The sequence below is a fragment of the Lagopus leucura genome, unplaced genomic scaffold, assembly GCF_019238085.1.
Source record: "Lagopus leucura isolate 7727_CA_CO unplaced genomic scaffold, USGS_WTPT01 Super-Scaffold_100004, whole genome shotgun sequence".
Lineage (NCBI taxonomy): Eukaryota > Metazoa > Chordata > Aves > Galliformes > Phasianidae > Lagopus > Lagopus leucura.
The window spans coordinates 2,096,174-2,120,615 of NW_024962264.1; the positions used below are offsets into that span (position 1 = coordinate 2,096,174).

General features: G+C 44.1%; 1 protein-coding gene across 3 annotated transcripts in view; it reads left to right on the forward strand.

The window, feature by feature from the left end:
* The first annotated feature begins 399 nt into the window (after positions 1-399).
* RAPGEF2 (Rap guanine nucleotide exchange factor 2) overlaps positions 400-24,442 on the forward strand; it is a 172,635-nt gene continuing 148,592 nt past the window's right edge. For all 3 annotated transcript variants that reach the window (XM_042870479.1, XM_042870480.1, XM_042870481.1), the window contains exon 1: positions 400-513. In XM_042870479.1, the coding sequence (XP_042726413.1) occupies positions 445-513 (69 nt within the window). In that variant the 5' untranslated portion in view covers positions 400-444. The remainder of the gene's footprint in view (positions 514-24,442) is intronic.

Genomic DNA, 24,442 nt, shown 5'->3' on the forward strand with positions numbered 1-24,442 from the left:
TCCGCCCCGCCCCGCTCCGCCCCGCCCCGCTCCGCCCCGCCCCGCTCCGCCCCGCCTCGGCCCCGCCTCCCCGAGCCAGCAACTTCCCCGTCGCCGAGACGGGCGCGGAGCCCCTAGTAGCTTGGATGGGAGGCGGCGGAGGTGCCCGTGGGGATGCGGCGGAGCGAGCCGGCGGGAGGCGCAGCGCCGGGTAGAGCGGGAGCGCGCAGCCGCCTCCGCCGGGCGCCTCCGGCCCGCCGGGAGCCCCCGCGCCTCCGGGGCTCGGCCGCGGCCTAAATCCGGGCGGCGGCGCTGCTGAGCCGAAGCGCCGCCGGAGTCCCCGCGCCGCCTCCCTCCGCTCGCCCCGGACCGCCGCTCCAGGCCGCTGCCGGCCCTCCTCTCCTCTGCCGTCCCGCCCTTCCGAGCCAGGCGGGAGCGGCCGCCGCGCCGGCGGAGCTAGGCGCGATGGCGTCCTACGTGGATAATAGCTTCCGCCAGGCAGTGATGAAGAACCCGGCGGAGCGGAGCCCCCAGGTAGGCGGCCCCTTCCCCGGGCGGGCGTGGAGGCGGGCGGGGGGCCCGCTGGCGGACGAGGGTGTTGGGGCGCGGGTCTGTAGCTGGGGAGCGGAACGGAGCGGAGGGGAGAGGAGAAGGCGTGCAAGTTTCTTCCCGCTGCCCGGTTTGGGGCACCAGGGGGGGTTTCCGGCGGGGCGGGAGCCGATGCTGAGCCCCATAGCGGGAGACGGGCGCTGCCGGGGCGAGCCGGGAAGCCAGCACCCCGCCGTGAGCTCCCGCTGCTCCCGGACGGGTGCCGTTGCCAGCTGTCTGCGGGCTAATGAGCTTTGCGCCGATCCCCCCATCGCCGTGCAACGAGGCTAGCGGAGTTACTTTGCTGCGAGTTGCGGTGCCATCTGCCCTATTTTCCCCGCGCCCTGGGAGCCCGTTGCACTCCGGTTTTTAGGAAGGGATGTTTTTACTGATCATTTTGGCGAGTCTCTGATTGGCTGGCAACGGTTTCAAATTGGGGGCAAAGAGGAAACCTTAACTTTCGGCCTGCATCCATAAGTCATTCCTCTTGCTAGAGAGACGTCATTGTGGTCGTGTTATTTTTATCCCTGTGCTGGTGGAATATGTGTGAGAAAACAAAAGCTCCCATGGAAAAACACGCCAGCCGTATGGACATTACGTTAACCTGTCTTCTTTACGCATCTTCTAGTCTCCCCCTTATTTTTTGTAGCCTACTTCTGGAATGTGGTTTTTTTTTTTTTTTTTTGGAGCTCAAGTGGTTCCTTTGTCCTTGATTGACCTTTCCAAATGTCCCTTAGCTCAATGCAGGAGGGATCCCATGGCACCCGCTGGAAGTGTGGTGCTCTGGCAGCCAGGCCCCTGCACTGGGACAGTTCCAGGGTGGGAGCCTTGGTTTGGTGCTCGCCCCAGAGGTGGTTGTGGAGTGGTGGCCGGCTGCCGGTGGGGAGTGACACCACCAGTTGCTCAGGAACCAGTCAGTCAGGTCGTGGGGCCACCAGGCTGAGCACGGGGAGCCAGCCCTTCCCCGTGACAGCTGTGAGCCTGTGCCAGGTGAGGCTGGAGCCTTGGCCCTGCCAGGCAGTGCTCTCTGCAAGGGGTGGCTGAAAAGAGCAGTGAACAAGTAGGAACTGGTGCAGTGAGGAAATCAGCTGGAAAGCGGGGATAAAGCCAATGTGAAGGGCACAGAGCTAAATTGGGAACACCAGGGCTGCATTAATGTGCTAAAACTTCAAGAATCAGCAGACTGAAAGCGTGCTGTGGCAGTTGCCACAGGAAAAGAAACCCACCCTGAAATCCACAGAGCTGACTGGCCAAAATAAGCCACAAATAGACCAGGCTGGTGGGAAATAGAGTGTGTCATCAGAATCACAGTATGGCTTAGGTTGGGAGAAACCTTAAAGATATGGAACTCCAACCTCCTGCTGTGAGTAGGGCTGCCACCCACCAGATCAGGCTGCCCAGAGGGGATGGGGCATCTGTAACTGCTTTGGGCAGCCTGTTTGAGCACTGGGGGTGCTGGGAGCTGGGGCTCAGGCATGCTTTTCCAGTGCTGCCGGTGGGAGTGATATGGTGGGGAGAGGGCCCTCTGCTCCATCAGACCCGCTGTCCACAGTCGTGCTGTTGACCAGTCTGTAGTGTTTGTTTTCCACTCTGGAAGTAGTCTCAGTTTTATCTTACAGTGCTATTGGAATCTGAAAGAAATGTAGCTATGAGCGATATCTCTGTAATGCACATATCTCTGTAATGCAATTATCAAGTGAAATGAAAAGCAAACAAACAGAAGTTGTTTCTGTATGAAGACACAAGGACTTTGTTTTTTCTTGTTCCCTGAAAGTGACTTTTCTGTCCCTGTTTTCCTCTGCCTGTGTTTTTGTTTCTCTGGCTGTCTACTGGAGATGCTTATTTTTAGCTTTTGGGAACTCATTAGGCCAAGTCATTGGGAGCTGACAGAGTGTTGGGAAGAGAAAATATATTTATCGTCTTCATGTCAGTACAGGAAATAACATGACAGCAGTGTTAGTATCGTGTTCGCTGCGTGCTCGTGTTAACCAACTCATTGGGCTCAGCTTCTCCCAAATTAGGGAGATGTGAATTTGCATCTGACATTACTACTCTGCCCTGCACCAATTTAGTGAAGCGTCTTCACCGCAGGCTCATGGCAAAGAGCGGAGTGACAGCAGCACAGTGAGCACTCAGGTGTAGGTACGGCTTCAGTGACTATTGGAGCTGGTGTAATCCGTTGGAGAAAGCAAACTAAACTGCATGAGCACATGTAGTGCAAAAACCTCATTGGTGATGATTGGAGAGGGCTTTTTTTTATTTTGTTTTTGGAAAGCAAACAATTCTGCACCTGCTTTGGGAAGTTCTTAGCACCACACGTCTTCTGTGTGTCCATGTTTAAAAGTTTGTTTGTGTTCTACGTATTACAGCTCAACACTCCATTGACTAGAACCCTAAATGAAGACAAAATGGAAACGTACATAGCCTGCACTTCAGCATGTCTGTTGTGTAACAGAGCTCTCCTCTTTAACTGCTTTATTAAACTATTCATTTTCTCTTTGAAGACTTGAACTGCAAAGTTAATTTAACTACTTGGGGGAATCTAAATTCTAAATGTTCATAAATTACAAATGGTTTTATGCCCTTGAGCTGTGACTAATAACAGTCTAGTTTTTTTTCCCTCCAAATGTCATCTTATATTAAAGCTATAAAATTTCAGTCCTATCAAAACCATTTCCTATTAGCTTCATAGACCACCTCAGAGAGCATGCAGTTCTGTTCTGGAGGAGTTTAACCTAAAAAAAACCCGCAAACCCAAAACAGGGCTCCTTTTGCTTTGCAATAGGAGAACCAGCACTAATCCCACTCTGCCCTAGCAGCTCAGTTGCATGGCGTGGTACGCGAGGAGCTCCCTACTTCAGAAGCTCCACATACTGGCTCACTGTTGGCATGCTGCACATTGACGTCTGCAGGAAGGGCTGTTTCAGTGTATGTAGGCTTTAGATATACTTTTGGTGCTTCAAGTTTCCTTCTGGAAGCAGTTGATGTGCTTTGGTCCGGCAGTAAGAAGCCACAGGGGGATGATGGCACCAGCAGGCGAGGGAAGCTCTGCTGGTGCCCTGGGCTCAGTGCTGGCATGTTGTCATGTGTCAGAAGGCACCAGAGCAGGATGCCACTGCTGGGCAGATGTTCCCACTTCCAGTGCCTGGGGGGAACAATGGTTTAATTATAGGATGTACCTTGGCTTTTTCCAGATAATCTTTCAACTTGTTCTTCAGTGGCGTTATTTTTAACTTGTATCCTCTGACAGTGTGTTTGTGTGCAATATGAAGATAAGCCAGAAATGGACATTTCCTTCATACTGTAATGGTCTCTTAGCAAATGAACAATGGGGTCACAGCAGATAAGTGCTCCATGTGCAAGTCCGATGCAAGGGGATAGATTCATGTGTGTGAATGTGCCAAATGCAAGAGGGGATATTTGTTAGCATCCTCAGAATGGTGTCTGAAGTGGCACTGTCTGGGTCTGAACCTAAATCACTTTGGTGTGTTCAGCCTAGGGCAGAGGAGCTGAGGGGAGAGCTGATGGCGGGTGCAGCACTGAGGGCAGCAGTCTGTGACAGCAGCAGGGCCCAAGGGAATGGCGTGGAGCCTTGTCAGGGCAGGGGCAGCTAGGGGTTAGGAATAGGTTCTTCAGCTGAAGGTGGTGGGCATGGAACGGGCTGCCCAGGGCAGCAGGCATGGCCCCGAGCTGCTGGAGTTCAATGGCTATTTGGATACTGCTCTTGATACCATTGTTGGGCGTAAGGTTTGGGTTTTGGGTGGTCTGTGTGAAGCCGGGGTTGGACTTGATGACCCTTGGGGATCCCTTTCAACTCAGGATGTTCTGTGATTCTGCCATAACTAGGAAGATGGATGCAGATAGCGGGAAGAAGTTAGGACACAGATGTGCCTTGGCTGTAGTTATTTTTCTTGTCACATTTCATCCTGTAACTGGGAGAATGTAAAAAACAAAGTGAAAAGAAGCGAGGCCTTTACCTGACGGAGCAAGTGATGTTTTCAGTAGGGAAGTAAGTTAGGGAATCCCTCTGAGGTAGAAGTGCACTTTTTCTCTTGCTGCTTACCCTTGAGCTACAGAATATTTTGCGACAGAATATCCTACTGAACAAACAACTCTGCCCATGGGCCTTCTTGTGCCTGGTAACCCGAACTGCAAGCCCTTACCCAGTTGCATTCTTTCCTGCGACCTCACTCATCTCGGCCTGTCAGAAAAGTTCAGGAATGTCTGATTCAGAACTTCCACCATAAATTTCCATGCGCTTCCTGAAGCTGAAGACTTGTGTTGTAATGCACTGCTCAGTTGTCTGCACGTTCTTGCAGAAAATCCCTTTATTTCCAGGCCTTTTTGAAGGAATTTTCCATAGGTGTTCACAGCTTTGTTGCTAAGAGTTCTGACAATGATAAGAATGTAGAAGTTTGAATTTTTTTCAATTTTTTTTCATTAATCCTCCCCCATGGCGGTGCCATTGCTCTGTGCATGTGCAGATTTCCGTGCTGTGCAGCACTGAGCTTCGCCACTGCCTGCAGAACCCTGGTTGCAATGAGAGCACCTTTATCTGCAGAGCAGAAACAGCTGATTTGAAGCCTTATCCTGAACACGTGCCTGCTTTCTCATTGCAGCAGCAGGTCGTGGCTGGGGTAGCTGTACAAATCCAAGCCAACTGGGAACTTGAACTTGGGAATTCCCAATGTAACTGTAGCAGTGGGCACAATGGATGCTGAAGCTGGTTAGAAGCAAACCTATCAGTTCAGCAGCAGAGGCAGAAGGGGCTTAGTTTGTTCTTGCCATAGAAGCAGCAGCAGATAAGTAGGGTGCAAGTATTTGCCCAAAATCATGTTTTCCCCCTCAGGAGGGAGGGACATTGTTCCACGGTCTGTCAGGTTGTTCACACTTTGTACCTGTGGAGGGAGAAGAGAAAAAAGATTAAAATGTTTTCTCAGAAGATGTGTTGTATTGTAGCTAATCTCCACTGTAATTGCTGTTAGGTGTTTTAAAAAAAACAGCTCCTTTTAAAGTTCTGGAACTGAAAAAAATAAAAGTCTTCGTTCTTACTCAAATTATTAACAGGTGATAGCTACTAATTCATTCTGATGAATCCCCGATTTGATTTTGATGGCTTTTTTTTTCCCTTAAATCAAGATGCTGCTACTTGATCGATTGCTGTGTTTCGAGAATAACCATATGTACACTGAGCGGATGGTGCAAGAATTCTGACCTCCTCATGGAGAGCTTCATGAGAAAATGTATTTTGGCTTGTGTCTTGGGAACTTTCCCACAGTAGGAGATCTAATTTTTGCAAGGTATTGTTTGGGAATTCAAAAGGAGCGCTGGCAGAAAGATAGCTCCACAAAGAGCCTTTGTGAGAGGCAGCCTGGCCTGCACGCCGCTCACTGCCGCCAGCGTTGCAGATTTAATTTGCTGGTTATATTTTGTGTGAAAGGATGCGTTTTAGAAAGTCTCAAAATGGAAGTGGTGCTCCACTTTGCTGCTTCTGAACTTCGGGGAGTTCTGCACTTCTCTTGAAAGCAAGGAGAGAAAGGAGCTCTGTTGCAGAGCTTTTCTTACGGCTTTGTTTTCGGAGTTGAGAATAAGCTGTTTAGTCTCCGTGCAGCTCTGTTATGCACATATATCTGTAGATAAATTCCTTTGTGTGCCTCTCCATTGTCTGGCCTGAATAAAAGTGATTTAATATCTGGTTTTCAGCAGTTCTGAAGGATTCTGACTAACAATGATGAGCAGTATATATATATATATCATTAAAACACTGGAGGAAAAAGATCAACTTCAAATATTTCAGTGGTCCCAGGGGGAAAAAAAAAATGTGCCTTTTTTAATCACTGATAAAGCAAAGGAGTTTTTCTATGTTAATATTTTTCTGGATAAAAAGATCTCATGTTTTTGCCTTATTTTTTAAGGATATTCGTGTCCCTATCTGTATTTTACTTGTTCTGTAGTTGATTGGGAAACTTCTGGTAGCCTTTTCTCTTTGAATAGTCATTCAGACTTCATGTCTTATTAAATAACAGCCCCCCTCCCCCCCAAAACAAAACAAACACCAAACCCAAAAAATGTAGGGAAGTGAGATAGTATGTTATGCAACTGTGGTTTGTATGCACTTGATGGAAGTGAAGGCTGTACCACCAATACAGCTGGAAGATCCTTCTGTTTGAGATTGGGTTTACTTAACCAGGAGGCGGAATCTTTACTGGTGCATTGTTTTTTTTCTAGTGGATAATCTTGTTTAGGGGCTTTGTTTCTCATGGGATGTCTTCTGCTTCCTCATTTGTGCTGATCTGCCTGTTTGTGAGGCCAGAATATAAACAGGATAAGTGATTCAACCTTGTTAGCTGAACAAAAGAGAAGTGACTTACTCCAAGAGGTGGAGTGTGGCTTTTTCTTACTGAGACCTGGGTGGTGCAATAGTGTGGTTTAGATCATGGCTCCAAATGTTGGTGTTGGTGCAACTGGAAGTGTGAAGGCTTGTGTTATAAGGTGGAGAGTAAACGCTTACGACTTTGTGTAGGAACCTCTGAGCAGCGTAACCTCTGCAAATTGACCAGTGCTCTGTTTTCAGACACTTTCTTAAGGTGTATTAAAAAAAAAAAAAAGGAATATTGTAGGAGTATTTATTCTTGCTGCAATTCCTAGCTGCCCAGAGAGGTGGTGAATGCCCCATCCTTGGAGACATCCAAGGTCGGGCTGGCTGGGGCTCTGAGCACCTGATGTGGCTGTAGACGTCCCTGGTCATTGCGGGGGGTTGGACTAGATGGCCTTTAAGGGTCACTTCCAACTGAAACGCTTCTGTGATTCTAAAATCAGAATGTTTCTGGAACTAATGATGCATATGTGCAAGATAGGTCTTGAGAAGAGAGCTCCTCTGTCTTTATATGCTGTACTGGAGATGAGCTTCAGGGGAAACCTTTGTGAGAACTTTGTTTTGTGGGTGTTTGATACCTGTTACTGTATAGCAATGGTAAGAAACTCAGCTAGCAGCACTATCTTTGTGTACATTGTAATGAGTGAGTAACATGTTAATGACTGATAGGCTTTGTGTGCCTAATACTGAGTCCTGTCTGCGATTGCATTGCTCTGTTGTTTCTCAGCCGAGAAATGGATGCTGAGGGCTCTTTCTGAAGGAAATGAAGGTGTAAAGGGAACCTGCTGTTGTTGGTATGGTGTTGAGTGACAATGCACGCTTCTCTGTTTCTTATCTGATGGGGCATACCTACAATACAGACCCTGTGGTGTTTCTGTTTTGCCTTTGAGATGAGTGCTTCATCCTGTTAGGAAACTGTTCCTTCACCTGCACAGAACATCGTCCCAAAATATTTAATCTCGCCAAGGTCAGGAGCACCTTGCAGTCCTGTGGGCAGCCAGCAGGAACTCAAACGGCTGTATTGGCTTCGGCTTTGTCAGAAGGAGTATCAGAATACACAGCAGTAAATATTTAGCTATATTGTGAGTGGATAGAGTGTGCCTTGGCCACATGCCGTTGCAGATCTCTGTACCCACTGTCAGTGTCCCTGCAGGCACAGTGAGTGCCCTCATTGGTGTGCACAGGGCATGCTGCCCACACCAGTTTGCAGGAAGGTGGGGAAGGAGCAGTCTTATTTATGTAGCTATGTCAGCATTTTGGCATCGTGGCCTTTTGTCGTGTTGACGTATGGTGGCCCTTGGTGGCTCTGCTGTTCTGGATGCCTGGTGCCCTGAAGCGTACTGTGTTGCCAAGATGTTTTATGTTGTGAAGCTTCTTCCAATTCCATTTGGATGCCAAAAGCTGCGGTGACCCAGTTGGTCTTGACCTGAGTTGTGATTTCCTGATGAGGGTGGCTAATGAATGGCCACTTCCCTGCTGGCAGCTGTAAAAGGCTCATTGATTGAAGCTACATTAGTACTGTGCCTTTGTAAAATATTCATTTAGCTTGTGGATAAAATACAGGTTGAGGGTATAGAGAAGCTCAGTTTGATTGGATTGTTTCCTCTCTGGCTGTAATCTCAAAGGAGTAAGCAGCAAATGTATCTAGAAAAAATATGGGAGTTATAGTTTATGGAGGATGGTCAATGGAACAAGAAATGAGATTTTGCACCAGTTTGTTATAAGTGCCAGTTATGTGCTCTGATTTATTAAATTCTTTTTTTATTGATGCAGTGGCTAAGTATTTTCTGTTCCCAGCTACAGAGGTAGTGAGTAGTCAGTAAAGGACCAAGTGAAGCAGTTTTCACTCTAAACTATGGAAAGGTAATTATGAAGGCACCTGAGTTACATTTCATCTTCTCTGTTGATGTGTGTACACTAGTAGATGATGCATCAAACCTGTCTGTGAGCACCCTGCTCTGAGAACCGAGCATCTCTTCCTGTGTGATGCAGGTGTGGAGCAGCATGCTGACCAGGAGGGCTGTAGCGAGGGTAAAGGTGTTTCCAGCCTTGTTGCACTGCTCTGTGGCAGCTGGGAAATGCTAATTTCAGCTGATGTCTCATTTTAATTTGTGATGATTTACTTGAATGATGCCTGCTCCTTGGTCACAGACTGCTCGTTGACTATCAGATGGCAACACAGCTCAAGCTCGGCTGTTAAAAATGATTTGAGGCAACAGCGCCGAGGAAAGAGTAATTGGTGCAGAGGTTTTCAGAGGGGGGAGGAGGGGAGTTTATTGCATCTCTGCTGTGTCTGAGGCAGCCGTCTGTTTTAGTGCTGCTAGCTCTTGTTCTGCTAGATACGGCACTGATGAATAGCTGGTCTCCATTGCTCCTAAATCCTCTTCAAGGAGCTTGTAAGGCTTTTATGTAGGATAACTCTTAGTAAAGTCTCTGTTCAGAAGCTGACCGATATCTAGACAACTGGATATTTCTGGAAAATAGTGGTTATGTGTATGATGTGCTGGTGTACAGAATGCTTTGTTAGCTTTATAAAGCAGTGTTCAGTGACTGGAGTGGAGAATCCTGAGGTTTGCAGCAGTATGTGCTACTGGTCTGCATGGGAAGATGCTATATTTCTGAATGCCCAGGTGGAATGTGAATCCTTTATCCATTTTCTCCCTTCTCCTACTCACTGTACCTCGCCTGCTGCTGCTGCGGTTTAATATCTGTCCTGATAATTCAATGGCTTCTATTTTTTTCCCTTTTTATACCCCTGCTGGTGGCTTTAATTTTGTACCTTGAAGCAACCACCTCCTGTATTTTTCTTATTAGAGCACTTAGAGAAACACTCAGGTAGTCTTAGCTAATGCTTTCATTCATGCATATTAATTTCAGAGCAGGAAGGAAATTCCTCTTTACTTACAAAGTACTCTGCAGTGTATATCATAGAAAATATTGTCCACTTGTAGAAGAAATGTAGAAATACCCTTAGTACATCCTCATTTGAATTGGCGTACATGAAACCTTGAACTGTGTAGGGTTGATGAACTAAGTTTGCTTTTTAAGGTCTAGCGTTCTTGTGTGAGTGAATATTCCATGTGAATGTAAAAGAAAAGTAAAAAAAGAAAAAACAACTCTTTGTGCAGCCTGTCTTAGCTGGATGGTAAATGAACATTCAGCTGTGACGAAAGTAGCACGGTTTGCAGAGACACAACCTAAATAAACCCAGGAAGGCTCGCTGTTGACATTGGCCCACATCTTAGCACAGGAGTTCCCTTACACGTCTCTTAAACAAAGGGGATTTGTTTGGAACAGGTGCTCTAATGGCTGCCCTGGCCTTCAGAAATAGTTCTTAGGTGAAGTAGTACTGCAGTAAACCGTAGCTAGTTTCATAAGGCATCTTGGTTTATTGCGTATTTTTCATTCTATTTTTTCCCTCAAAAAAGCAATCTTGGTGATAGCTTCATGATGCTTGCTCCCCCTTACACAGCTGTATATTTTTAGAAGGTGCCTGTCACAGTTTGACAGGCCAGCATGCAGCCGACACCTCTGCAGCTGCTAAAATGCAGTTCCCAAGATGACTTTGTAAACTACATGTAATGAATTAATGCCTACCCTGGCTGTTCCAGGGTGCTCTTAGTTTGCAGTAAGAAATGGGCAGCTTGAACTTGGCAGCTCTGCTGAATGTGTGAAAGGACAGCAAAATTGAGATGCACGTATTAAATTCTGAAACTGTACTATAATGCATTAGGTGCTGTTGATGTTGTAGGATGGGCATGAGAGTGCCTTGTGAGTTGCATGAGCGTGTGGAAAGGCTTGCATTTAATTTACTGAGAGTAGCAAAAGATTCTGAATCAGTTTGTTGTAAATGGAGGTGGGAGATGAAGAAGTAGCCGTGCCATCACCTCATGCTGGTAAGACAGGCTACTGCCACACTGCATTGCTTTGGGAAAGCGGTATCTGATTTTAAAAGAAAAATAAAAATCCCACTTTGTACAAGCATTATACGATACCTTACTTGATTTCTTTCTGATTTCTTCTATTTATAGACGTCTTGTTTCAGATTTATCTGGAAGCAAAGGTCAGGAAGTGCTTTATTCCAAAAATGCTACTTGTTGTGGGTTTCTGGCATGTCCTCTCCCTGCTCCTTCCTGTGAGGAACTGTACAGAAAGTATTTTTCCACAGTGAAGCACAGTTCCTCAGCTCTGCAGATTTCAGGCTCTGCTGCCTGTGGCTTATATTGCTTCACTTCCAATAACAGTACTGTTTTTTCATCATCTCTTGGTGTCCGCATCAGTGATTGAACTGCAGAAGATGCTAACTGCTTTATTGGAAAGCATTACAACTTTGAACGGTGTCTGTGTGTGGGTTGGGCTGTGGGGGGCATAGCAACTTGGACTCTGTCCTGTTTGACAGGGCTTATTTCCCATGTGGGGTTTCAGACCGCTGAATCATAGAATGGTTTGGGCTGGTATGGACCTCAAAGCCCACCCAGCCCCAACTCCTGCTGCAAACAGGGCTGCCTCCCACCAGCTCAGGACGCCCAGGGTCCCATCCAGCCTTGAGCACCTGCAGAGATGGGGCACCCACAGCTCTCTGGGCAGCTGTGCCAGGGCCTCACCACCCTCTGAGGAAAGAATTTCTTCCTAATGTCTACATCTCCCTTCTTTTAGTTCAAACATCCCCCCCTTATCCTATCTCCACCAGACAGTGTAAAAAAAAGTTGTTTTCCCTTCTATCTGTAAGCTCCCTTTAAGTACTGGAAGGTCATAATGACTTTATTTTAGACTGGAATATGTATGTATGTGGGAGAAATGCTCAGCCATTCTGTGTACTTCCACCAAGCATTTAGGGGCATGGTCTTGAACCAACATCGCTTTGTCTTTGCCATCTAGGAGGAGATGAGAATACAAAGCCCGAGGTCATGAAATGAATAAGGCTTTTTGCTAATTCTAGGGTAGGGAGAGGTTTTTCCTCCCCCCCCCCCCCCCCCGTGTACAAACAAAAGGCATTCTTTTCAACTAGTCTTCTGAGAGAGTGTGGTAATTCTGAGGGCGGTGAAGATGTGGGATAGAAGTGCAACACATGCTTATGACGAAACAACTGCTTTTGTGGTGGCTGGAGTTCAGTGCAAGGTCTTCAACGCTGAGCTAATTTCTCGCCCAGCACTGCTTAGTCATTCAAGCTTGTGCTGTTCTGCTCATGCAGTGCTGACCGAACTTCTGTGCTTCTGGTGTGACTACTTGAGGCAATCAGTGCTCCTAAGTGCTCTTGAGGAATAGGTATTACTCTAAGGAATTTGGAAGTTAGCTATAATTTAAGTCAAAATTAAAGATGTTTATCTAAGCAAAAGCCCTGCTGCTAAGTCGTCTTGGTTACTAATTTTTTTTTTTTTTTTTATTTTTTGCATTTAATCCTATGTACTTCCTGAGTCTGATGACCTGTAACTCCTCCTGTTTGAGTCAGTGTGTTATAATGACTGACTTGCACTCTGCAGTGACTGTTTGGCCCTTTGACTTGCTTTCTTATTGTTTTGTTCTTCCATGTGCCATAAACTCGTGTTTGAAAATCAGGACTGTCAGCAATTGTGGAACTTCTTGTGAACTTCAGGTCCCTGTAACTGGCTGCTTTGTGATTTTTTTATAATGGACTTGATTTGTGTTTAGTACTTTCTATTTACTTTTAATAGACTTTCCAATCTGTTGCCTTGAACAGGTTTCAAGAAACCAAATCTGTGAATTTAGTTGTTGCTATTCGACAACCACATTCTTAGCGTGTAGCACTGTTTGAAAGAGACTTATGGAAGCAGCTTAGTGAACGTAAAGCTTCTCTTAGCTGTTACAGGTTGAAGTGCTGACCGGACTGATTTAAATTTACTCCAGCAAACGTTGTGGCATTTGTTAAGAATGTACTGCAAACAAAGTAGTTCTGTACGTTCACCCTGTTTCTAACCTTCTTGTTGCCCTGCTGGTTGTGTTATCAATTTTGCATTCAGTATTTAAATAAAACATGAGATTAAAAACAAGTGCCCTTTTGACAGTGAGGGCTAGGGACTCAGCTACGTGTGAGCTGCTCCTGCTCCCTTTTCCATACAGTCTGCAGAGGATGAGGAGCTTGAATGTTTTTAGAGCTTTACTTTTTATTTCTCACTCTTAAATATTCACCACAGTAGGTGGGGAGAGTCTGCTTTATATTTTTCTCCTTTTCCTGATTGCTAAACCTGTAAAATAACAGGGACCTACAATGAAGACAAAACAACACCAGCAACAAACACTCAAACCTTATTAATAACTCCTATGCCTCGTTTTCCAGCTGTAAAATGCAGAAGGCTGGTAAGCATCTTTTCAGGCTGTCTGGTGTCTGTTGGAAGCTGGCCTTGACACTGCAGTAAGACTGCAGGCAGAAATGGGCAATTCTGTCCTCAGATTAATGAGTAGACCTGGCAGCTCTAAAGTGAGGTGAGAGGCCAGGTGATGTGTGTTGAAAATGATGTTTTATGCATTTACTTCATTCACTTCGTATCTTAGTTTCGTATCTAAATGCTCTCTAAAATGTCAGAATGAATTACCTTAAGATAGATGCGTGATTTGTTTCCAGAAGATGAAGTAGTGACTGTAAGTAGAGCTGGAGAACAAGAGCTGGTTGTTCTGTACAGGAGCTGTTACTGCAGCCAGTGGCAGAACTGCAGGCCACACCGTGGTGTTTGGCAGCAGGACGCTGAGGTTGAGTCATTTGAGCAAACTCCAGGTCTGACTGTATGGCTCGTGAGAGATCTGCATTGCAGCTGCTTTGGTGGAAAGTCACAAAAGACCTGCTTAAAGAATACCTGCAAAACCTGGTGAGGCTGCATTTGTGAGTGAATGAGAAAGCTTGAGTTATGAGCCCGCTAGCTTGGGAAGTACATTTATGTACTCTCCAAACACTCTGAGTTAACTCACTCGTGAGTTCCCTACTTTCGGAATATTAAGAAGAAATTGCCAGGGAATGAATTCACCAGTTCACTTAATCTTCTCAGAAGAACTGTTAAGAACATAAAGATGTTTTCCTACAATTAAAAAAAAAAAAAAAAGCATATAAAAATGAGGCCGCCTGCAAGTCCAAAGATTGCATTTTGATCCAAGGTAGATGGAGAAAATAGAGTGAGAAACTTCCAGGTAGGGGCGAGATAATGACCTGATAGACAGCCAGGTAAAGGAAAAACGTCTCTTAGAGTCTCACAGTTGGTACCGACTGGGAGTTTTTTCCGTCCTCTCATTCTACTGCTTATTCTCTGCTCTTCCTATTCTCTTCAGCTGCAGTCTTTTCTTTGTGAGGGTCTCTATTTCTGATCCCTTTGTGCTGCCAGGATTCAGCTTTATAAAATTCTGAAGCTATTCGCTTTGGTAATGAACAATATAAGAGAAAACGCTTCAGGGATAAAGAGGAATTCAGTCTGTTATAATCACTAAATTGTACTTGCTGCTTATGGAGATGCCTTCCCCAGCCTCAAGAAATGCTTCTCTTGCAGATCCCATGCAGTATCAAAATCTGAAGGATGAGGTGGCGATTGTGCTGACATCTATTTGCATGATAAATTAAAAAGAAAGCAAGCCCACAGTGGAGTTATTATTATTATTATTTTTTGGCTTATTACTTATGAAGATTCTGTTCAATCAGTAGTCTCAGTGGATTACATTTGCCTTTTATTAAAAAATGAAGTTCCCAGTAATAACATGATACTGAAATGACACACGTTAGAAATGGTTTCTGACTTTTTGTATATTAAAAAAATTCTATTCAAACATCTTTTTGGAACATTTTTGTTACTTTCTTCTTCTAATTTTTTTTCTAGCTCATCTGTTATACTTGGTTTTGGTATAGACATAACAGTTCTTAACTATCATTGATTCAAACAAGTGAAACCTGTTCTTTAAACGTGAAATAAAACTGAAGCGTGTTGTGTAGGAGATCTGTAAAACACCATACGTGAGTGTAAAAAGTGTTCTTTCCAACCTGGCATTTCAGACTTGGGGTTGTGGGTTGAAAAAGGGCAGCAGTTTATCAGTCTTGCCCTAGTTTTGTTAAGGATGCAATCCTGAACATCAGCTGAAAAAGGTATTATTGAAATTATACGCCGTTTTTAAAAATATAAAAATACATAAATAAAAATATTAAAAAATATAGATTGTATCCAGCGTTAACTTGTTGTGGGACCCTGGAAGAGTTGTCTTTCTATGCAATTTTGAGAAATAAGCTTTTTCTTGTGCTTTTTCTGTTGACTGCTCCTTGTTTGGCACTTCACTCAGGACTAGTGGGAAGAACTGTGGATCTGGATCCTAAGAACTGCTTTTTTATTCAGCGTAAAGTGAGGGTGAAGAAATACATTTTATGCGTGCAGGGGGGGAATATTTTAGCAACAAGCAGTTTTGCACTCTGTTGCCATTGAAGCTAGAAGAGCGGGTGGAGGACAGGAGTGGGTGGAGGACTGGAGTGCTCTTTTTCTCCATCCAATTTGACTTCTTGCAAATGAACCCTCCGGGATATATTTTTGTGTCCAGCTCCTTTGAGTCTCTGGAGGTTGCTTGTGCTTCTGATGACAGCCATCTAGAAAGAACTTCTAGTTGGTTCTGCATGACAACTCAGTGCTCTTCTGTAATTGCTACCCTGTGGACAGCCCAGAGGCACTGCCTGCTTAACAAGGCGTATCTTAAGGCTTTGCTCTCTTCTGTCCATTGGACTAGCACTAGCTGCTATCTGCAGGGACTTTCTAGCCACCTCAGAGCCATTGAAATTAGTGGAGCCGCTAAGAAGTTAACTTTCAAAACACCATCCTCTCCTGTCTTTTTGCCACCTAGGCGCTCCTACTTTTAATGTTCCCATGAAAAAATGGTTTTGTGCATCTTAGTCAAGGATGGCAAATAGTGTTTCTGATGCCCTGCAGTGCAGCTTACTGTGTGATAGTGTAACTAATGATCAGAGTCCTCAGTAGCTGATGCAGTTGCACATATGTGGGTGCTGGGGTCCCCGTGGTTAGCCCATCAAAACACAGCAGATTTTGAAGGGGAAAGAAGAGCTTTCACCAATCAAACCTAACAACATTACGGTGCTGTGTGTCACTCGTGAGCATTGCCGTGCTCCTTTCACTGTAAGCCTTGGATTTGAAACAGCCATCTGTAATACTTCCCTTTTCCAAAACAGACAAGGTTGATTTGGTGTCAGCGTTTGGTCGTGTTTCTCTGAAGATTTGAAGAGAAAGAAAACAAAACGTATTTGTATGCAAAATGAATATAATGGCAAGCCTGGAAGTGTTCACTGGATCACACCTTATGAACAGGTGCCACTGCTTAGGAATAATATGGGCAGTAATGACTACTGCAGAACTTGGAAGCAGTACCTGTAAGTATTCCGAAATGTTAATGACCTTCAGCCCACAAGTCCAGACAGTTTCTTAAGGCTGTTGAAAACGCTGAACAACGAAGTGCAGGGATGTTCACCAAGAGTAACAGAACAGCCAAGTAGATGCTTTGTGTGACTGCTCTGACGTGCGGGTGAACGTTAACCGCTTTAGCAGAACCACGTCTTTCTGAGAACTTGGTGGTTTTCTTCAGGCTAAGCCCCAGGTGAATAATACAGGAAAAAGAATAAAATATGAAAGCGCTGCGGGTCAGAGTGCACAACACATTTCCAGGTATCATCTTTTCCTCCCCACTGTTAACTGTCTCCTCCAGCAACTTATTTGATTTGTAGTTCTTCAGAAAGCCGAATTGTTTCATTTAATGCAGCTGCAGAAGGAAATAACTTCCAGAGGAGGGTTGGATAAGGAGTGTGTTGTGGGCTTTCAGTTCATAGCAGCTGGGCCCTCTTTTTTTTTTTTTTTTTTTTTTTTTTTTTTTTTCCCCCTTAAGTACATCTGAACTGTGTTAATTCCAATGTCCACAACTACGTGTGACTATTTTACTGCAAGATATTGTGAAGGACTTTCTCAGTATGGCCAAGCTTTCTAACTTATTCTGTCTGCTCCCTATTGCTATCCAGGTAGAAATGTGCTTTCAGTGCACTCTGATTCTAGCAGCTCCTTAATCTAAGCATATTGACAAGATCATCCATGTGCTGACTTAAGAGAATATAGAGCCATAAGAAGTTGCATCCTGTACTGTAGCTGCAGCAGTTTGTCTAAGCTGGCATCCTCTTGGGAAGGTAATGTCTGTGATGCTTTCCTGTGCAGTAGTACAAGTGTAACTGATGCTCTGTTCATTTTTTTTTAACCAGCAAAAATACTTTTGATCATTTTATATCACAAAATACTCTATTTGTTCTGAGAAGTGACATATACTGCACTGGCAGAGCAGCTTTTGCAGATGTCTCCTCTCGTGTCAGCTAGCTCTGACTGCCTTTGTAGGCTGTTCTTTTTATAAAACTGTCTGCAGAGAGGGTGTAGGAGTGATAATAGCAGCTTTCATTTTCATGAAATTTAGTGAAGTGTTTGCAGTTTCCCTGATATCTTCCTGTACAAGTATTACTTCACCAATGAATTACAGGACTGTTAAGCTAACTGATCTGCAGGTGTTCCTGAATTTTTGGTTGTCTGTGATGTTGATGGATGTGTCTCATCTCACTGTGCTTCTGTTTATAAGAAGTACCAAGAGAAACTGAAACAGCCTTCTTTTTTCCAATAGATTACAAAAATATGGTGTGACTGGCTTGAAACCTTTCTTGGAGAACAGAGGAGAATGCTGAAATGATGAATATTGCTATATGAAACATGAAGCCATCAGGCAAGCTGGCTTACGGGTTGGACTGCTGACTGCATGTCGTATTTCAGAGGGACATGCAGGAGTGTGGGGTGATTAGATCCTCTGCAGTATTATTTCTGGTCTTGCAAAGATGGCGTGCTTTGGAAGAGAAATGCTACTGGTGTGAAGAGGGGAGGGGGAAAATTGCAGCTTGCATTGATTCATTACTATCTAGTTATTTGGTGTGCGTGTAAAATTTTTATGTGGGAAGATGGAGTGCAGCTATAATAGAGTTAGGAACAGAAACAGCCTTTCAGTAGTTTTCTGCTTGGATCCAAAAAAGCACTCATTTAGAAGAAGGTGTAAACCGAGGAGTTAGGTGACCTCATGTCCCTCCTTCATTGCCGGTATTGTGTCTGAAAATACAGGTCTGATGCTTTAAGTGCTCGTTGCTTAAGGTTGTGGCAATGTGGAGTTGAAAATAACACCACTCATGTCAAAAAAAGTAAGCAGGAGCTTCGTATCTCTGCTGAAACACTCTTGGTGGAAGGCCTGCTTTCTTTCTTCTTTGCTTAAGCTCAGGCAAACCTGAAGAAAACCAAAAGGTCTTTGCTGACCTTGGTGGGCACTGCCAGCAGTGGAGTATGGAAGAGTTCAACATAGAGGCAGCATCCACAGTTTAATGCATGAATTGAAACTTAAGTTGCACGTAGGAAATAAATATACTTGAAAATCTCCATTAAGTCTGCATTTCTTCTTTCTGCAGTGAAGTTCAGTCTCTCTTATTTCCATGTAAAAACACAACCTAATGTCTCAAAATACTGTCAGCTTTCCATTGTCCTTAGAAGTAGTGTATTTGCACTCCTTGAGATTTAAGATAGCCAAGCGACGTCTGTAGCTGTAAATAATCTTGATGTGGGTTTGTTGTCGGGATGCTTTTGTTCTCTTCAAGTCTGTTGTATGCATTGGGTGGGGGAAATGAAAACCATAGCATAATGTTCATGAATCCGAACTGTTGCCACCATGGCTGAACAGTGATTTCAGAGGCAATGCTTGTTGGGTAAACTATCTTGGCAAAAAATAGACTTTCTGTAGTCTGTGACTGCTTTGTTTCTTGCAGCTGCATTGTTGCAGATAGGAGGCCTCACTGTTTAATTAAACCTTGCTCTGTAAACAGGGAAAAAAAGCTACAATTTTTTCTACCTGATGATAATTTTTTTCTACCCTTTGAAAACTATGCTGCCAAATTTGACAGTAAAACTGTCAGTATTTTTAACATCTGAAGTTAAGGAGCAACTTCTTTAAGTAGTCATAGCCTGGATTTACCATATTTAGAAGTGAATCGTTTCAACACTTCTGACAGCCTGCATTTAGCAGCACGTGTCACGCGTAGCAAAGAGCCAGCAGTGAGCAGATGAGTGGTCCGTCAGCAGCTGCCACGAGTGAACGCTGGTTTAAGCCATAGCTCTTAATGAGTTCTGCCATGAACAGGACGAACGTGTATCGGAAGCCTTTAGGGTGTTGGGAGGCTCTATTTCTTTACTCTACAAAACAGAAAAATTAACTTTTTGTAGTCACCTGGGGCCTTAAGGTGCCTGTAAATAGCAGAGTTGTGCTTCATCTGTTTCTTTTGTGGATTTCATTTTTTGCAAAAACGTTAATAAAGGGTGTATCTGGAAACCAGCTGAAGATACCAGACATTCATTGATGATCTTTCTGCAAAGATCCCATCTGTGTAGTTCTGTTAGTAGATTTTTTTTTTTCCCCCAGAGTGGAGAAGGGGGGACACGAACCAGAGTTGGCTCTATTGGTTGTGTACAGTCTTGCTAGTTCAATTTCCCTATGTTCCTGCAAGAAGTTTTTTTGAAGATAAGACCGTAGCATTTCTAAGTTGTGAACTGTAAAATATCAGAAATCCCAGAGAAATCCTTTACTTCTGTGCTGTTGTTAATAAATTATAAGTTGTGATTAGGTAAAGATAGAGCTGCAGAAATGCTTATGTTTGTGGAACCTGAAAAAATTCTGTCTGATTTACGTGAGCTGCTCATGCTGTTTAACTTGAGCAGATATAAAGAGATATGAGTGTCAACGGTTTATGGGCTGGTCCGGCCCAGTTCCGTGACCAGCAGGGCGGAGGGATCTGCGGATCCGCGCCTCTGGGAAAGGGGAAGCAGGGGACCCCAAAATACTTGAAAACAACAGCACTGATCTGAGGTGGAACAAATGATTTTACTAAATATAGTATCAGTAAAATACAATGAGAGAGAGAGAGAAAGAGATAGAGTCTGTTTGAATTGTATAGACCTCACCACAATGCTGGGGTGAGAAGTGCAGTCCAGTTGAGAGACTGAAGTGCAGACGGCGAAGTGCAGATGGCGAAGCGCAGGCAGCGAAGAGCAGGCGAAGAAGAAGGATCAGGTGACCTTGCTTGGAGTTATATCCCCTTGCTGACCGCAAAGTCTCCTGGGGAAATGTAGTTCTTCTCCGACAGACGAACATTCGGCAGATATCAAACCCCACCCCCAATGCATTACATGATGTTATGGTGTGGAATACTGATGACCAAAAATCATAAAACCATGACAATGAGTTTATTAAAGTTGGAAAAGGCCTCTAAGATCTGGTCCATCACCACCTTGCCCATGTGTGCCACATGTACACAGTTGTAGCTAGCAAAACCCCTACAGAGAGCCATAGGCACTTCCCTCAGCAAACTTGGAATGTTCTTCTTCAGGAACTGTGAGGAGACCAAAAATTCTTTAGTTAATATTCATTTTTAACTGTAGAAATGAGATGATTCTGGGCCTTGAAAATAACTGTCAAGTGTGAGCCAGTAGCAGGTGTACAGGCTTTGAAAGGTATTTGGGATGTTGTTCTACATCACTAGTGCTAAAATAGATGCGGTGGTGAGGCATAGGTATAATTAGAACAAGTGTTTGTTTTGATGAATGTCTCTAAATGGGAAGTAGGGATTTGAAAGTGGAATAGGGTTGTATTTCTCTTGTATGCTCAACTCCATAGAAGCTGGATTTTTCTTGTGCTTTTCTTGTTCTGTTAGGATTGGTGAATTCAAAATAAAAACTTCTGGATCCTCTGATGTAGATTATGACACTGGAAAAATACCTGTTCTGCAGCGGTGCAGGGTCACTTGTGACTATTTGCTCATCTGGAGTGCCACAGGGAGCATCCGAGCACGCAGTGCAGACCTTGGAATTTTTAAATACATTTTGTGGATAGAGCACCACTGCTTCTGATTTAGTACCAAATCTTTAATAAAATGTATTCTTAGTATGAAAATAAATCCTACCACGAGTATTTGTGTCCTTCCAAATAAACAGAATTATGCAAGTCAGTTTCCCCCTTGTATGGGAACTGCTGAGTCACGGCCTGAAGCTCTGATTGATCACCTGAGGTGAGCCACGAGGCAGCCAGAGGAGCACAGGTGAAGGCAATTCCTAGTAGACCTATTGAAGAGCTGGCTACCAGTGTCACTGCCTCAGCATTTCTGTTGTGTATAGCTTTATCGTAGCGTGAGAGGAAAAATGACTGGGCAACAGTGAAATGAGAAGAACAGCCATGCCTTCAGTGAGATGTAGTGTCCACAGAGGTGAATTTGCACCCACTTTGAGGTAAGAAGCTAGAGAAATGGAATCTCAGGGCTAGTGGAAAAGCTGAGCCTGTTTCTGAGAAAAGAAGCTACCAATGGTGATTAGAACTACTGCTTTCTTTGGAAACTACTGGGAATGCTATAAAAATGATTTATTTTAGAACAGAGTCTTTTTAGGCATTCTTTACCTTCACAAATTCCTGGTTTGGCTCCAATAGTGGCTGGAGGGGAGTCTTAACGAAGGAGAATCTTAAATAAGGGCGTGTGACGAGGCACGTTCCTGGTATTTCTCTTAGTTCTGGCCCTCCTCATGTTTTTTACATTCTGCTTAGCAATTATGCTGTCAAGGATGCTAGCTGATGGACAGCTATACTTTGCATACTGGACAAGTGAATGCCTGGAACAAAACAGCCTTTTAGCTTTGAAAAAGGGTCTGATTTGTACTGGGTGAAATATATGCAATTTTATGCCATTATTTAAAATGCAGTTAAAGTTCAGTTAAAAAACTGATGCCAATTCACATGTGTAGCAAATAGGAAGGGAATAAACGTAGTAAAATAAACATGCAGATGTAGTCTTGTGTTCTACACTTATTAACTTGCTATGATGATATCGTTATGCAGGACTGTAATGATAAAGCTAACCATCCTAGCAATCTTGTCTGGACAAGATTGGTAATAATAACTTTTTTTGGTGATTATTCCACTGTCTCAACTCATGAGGAAGCTAGAAAGTAGTGGTATTGTGGGAGAAAAATTAATAGAAGTTGAATATTATACTGTATTTAAATATCAAGTTAATGCGTTTGATCTAATGCCCCTCTACTCTGCCCAAATGAGTCCCTGTCAGGAGCACTGCCTCCAGTTCTGAGATTCTCGACACAAGAAGGACATGGAGCTGTTGGAGTGGCACCAGAGGAGGGCCATGAAGGTGATCAGAGGGCTGGGGCACCTCTGCTATGGGGACATGCTGAGAGAGCTGGGGCTCTGCAGGCTGGAGAAGAGAAGGCTCCAGAGGGATCCTTGCAGTGGCCTTCCAGTCCCTGAAGGGGGCCTACAGGAAAGCTGGGAAGGAACTTTTTATGAGGCAATGGCTTCAAACTGGAAGAGGGTAGATTTAGACTAGATATCAGGTAGAAATTCTTTCCTGTGAGGGTGGTGACACACTGGAACAAGTTGCCCAGAGAGCTTGTGGATGCCCCTTCCCTGGAAGCATTCAAGGCCAGGCTGGCTGGGGCTTTGAGCCACCTGGTCTACAGGGAGGTGACCCTGCCTATAGCAATTTGGTTGCATCTAGATGGTCTTAAAGGGCCCTTCCAACCCAAACCGTTCTGTGATTAATGGAAGGCAAGCTACTGTTTGCCTGCAAAGTTCAAGGCTTAGTACTGTCCTTGCTGATACTGATCGAAGCCTTTTTTCTGGTAACTTCCATCTTTTTGATAGTGTTAGGAGGCTTAGCTGAAGCTTCTGCAGTCTTCATTCATTTTGCTCCATTTACCTCTTTCTTTCCATCTTTCTTACGGGTGCAGAGCTTTCTAAGGTGAACTGCCAGGTGTCCGTGCATGGGCTGGAAATGGTGCTGCTGAAGCACTCATATTTGTCTGCACAATAAAAGCTATGTTGCATCCTTCAAAGTGCATTTTTCATATATATTAGCTTAATAGTTATTTCTACTGGTTTCTGAGCTTATTAAGAATGTAGAACATATCAGAGTACATAAAACAGGCTCCATAATGGTTTGTATGTGTACAAATTTCAGGTGGACTGAAACTATTTGGAGACCAATTTCTTTGAAAGGAAACGCAGGGTTTTCTTTTAATCACTTGTAATAAGGATTCTTGAGCTCTGTAGTGTGATTACACCATTATGCACAACGGTTATAGTGTAATTAAATGAAGCCTAAAAAGATAGCCCTCCTAAGTCATGAATGCTGTAAATTGATCCAGTTTATAATCTCAGTATTTCAGTTAAGAAGCTTCTGTAATGCTTGGACTTGGTGATGTTAACTAAACGGCTTGCTTGAATGCTTTTCAACAGTGAAATAGCCATTCTAAGGATATAAGTTGTAAATTCTTGGTTGGCATCTGCCATCTATCACCTTATCACTGAGCTCCTATCTTCACTAAAAGTGGCACCTACTCTTGAGAGTTTTATGTTTGCTTTTGTGGCCTTTGTGGATGTCACGGGCCAAGACCTGCAAGGTTTTGAAATGATGTGCTTTAAATCCTTTAGTGTGATTTCGTGGCCTTGCTTTATATAAAATGATGTAGCAGTAAAGATTTTAATTGCATGTAAAGAGAAAATGAGATCTTACTGCAAACGAAATATGTAATCTGTGTTGTCTAAGAGAACTTCAAATTTGCTTGCAGTTCTAAATGTCATCTGTCAAATACCTAACTTAATGGCTTTCTTTTTCACAAAAATATTTTTGTGTTGTTGTGATGTGAAAACAGTGACCGTTTCCTATATTTTTGTGCAGCTCTAAAGAAAAAATGCTTCCTGTTGGTTGTGTATATCCAATGGATATCTACTCAAAAAAGAAAAGTTGCTTTCTAGAAGATAAGAGGCGGGTCATGGATTTTTGTTCTTTAAATTCTGTGTAATGAAAGGTTACTGGAAGTTGACCGTGAGTCAGGCTGAGCGCGTGGCTGTGATGGAGTATTAGAGGCATGCTGGAAAAGCTGTTGATATGTGCTATTGATAGCTAGTGAGAAAGAGGGAACTAACACCTCTGACAATGTCTTTCAGCATATCAAAGCCATGCCTACTGCAGCAGGGAAGTTTCTGACATGTTTGCTGGAGCAGTGTACTCAAGGAGATGAATTTCTATGGAGCAAAACAGAAGACCACTAAATCCAATTTCACCTGAATAAGTTGCTGCTGAAGGTGGTTCTGATCTATAGCACTCGGTTCTTCAGTGGCTTGCCTTCAGAGTTCTGTCTAGCACTATCACTGTTTCACTTCACACCTTCTCGTCATGACTTAGCTGCTTGGGCTCTGATTTGCTGTAGCTTTGTTGATAGACCTGTAGGAGGGTTCCCGTATTCTGCCTTTTGAGTTTGAAGTTAAAGGAGGTAAGTATGGGCAAGATCAATGTTTGGATGTTTAGCTATTTGTCTCAGTTGGGTGGTGAGGTAAGGGAGAAGGAGAGATTATTGTGATCGCATCAGAGGATGTGCCCCATGGTTGGTAGTCATC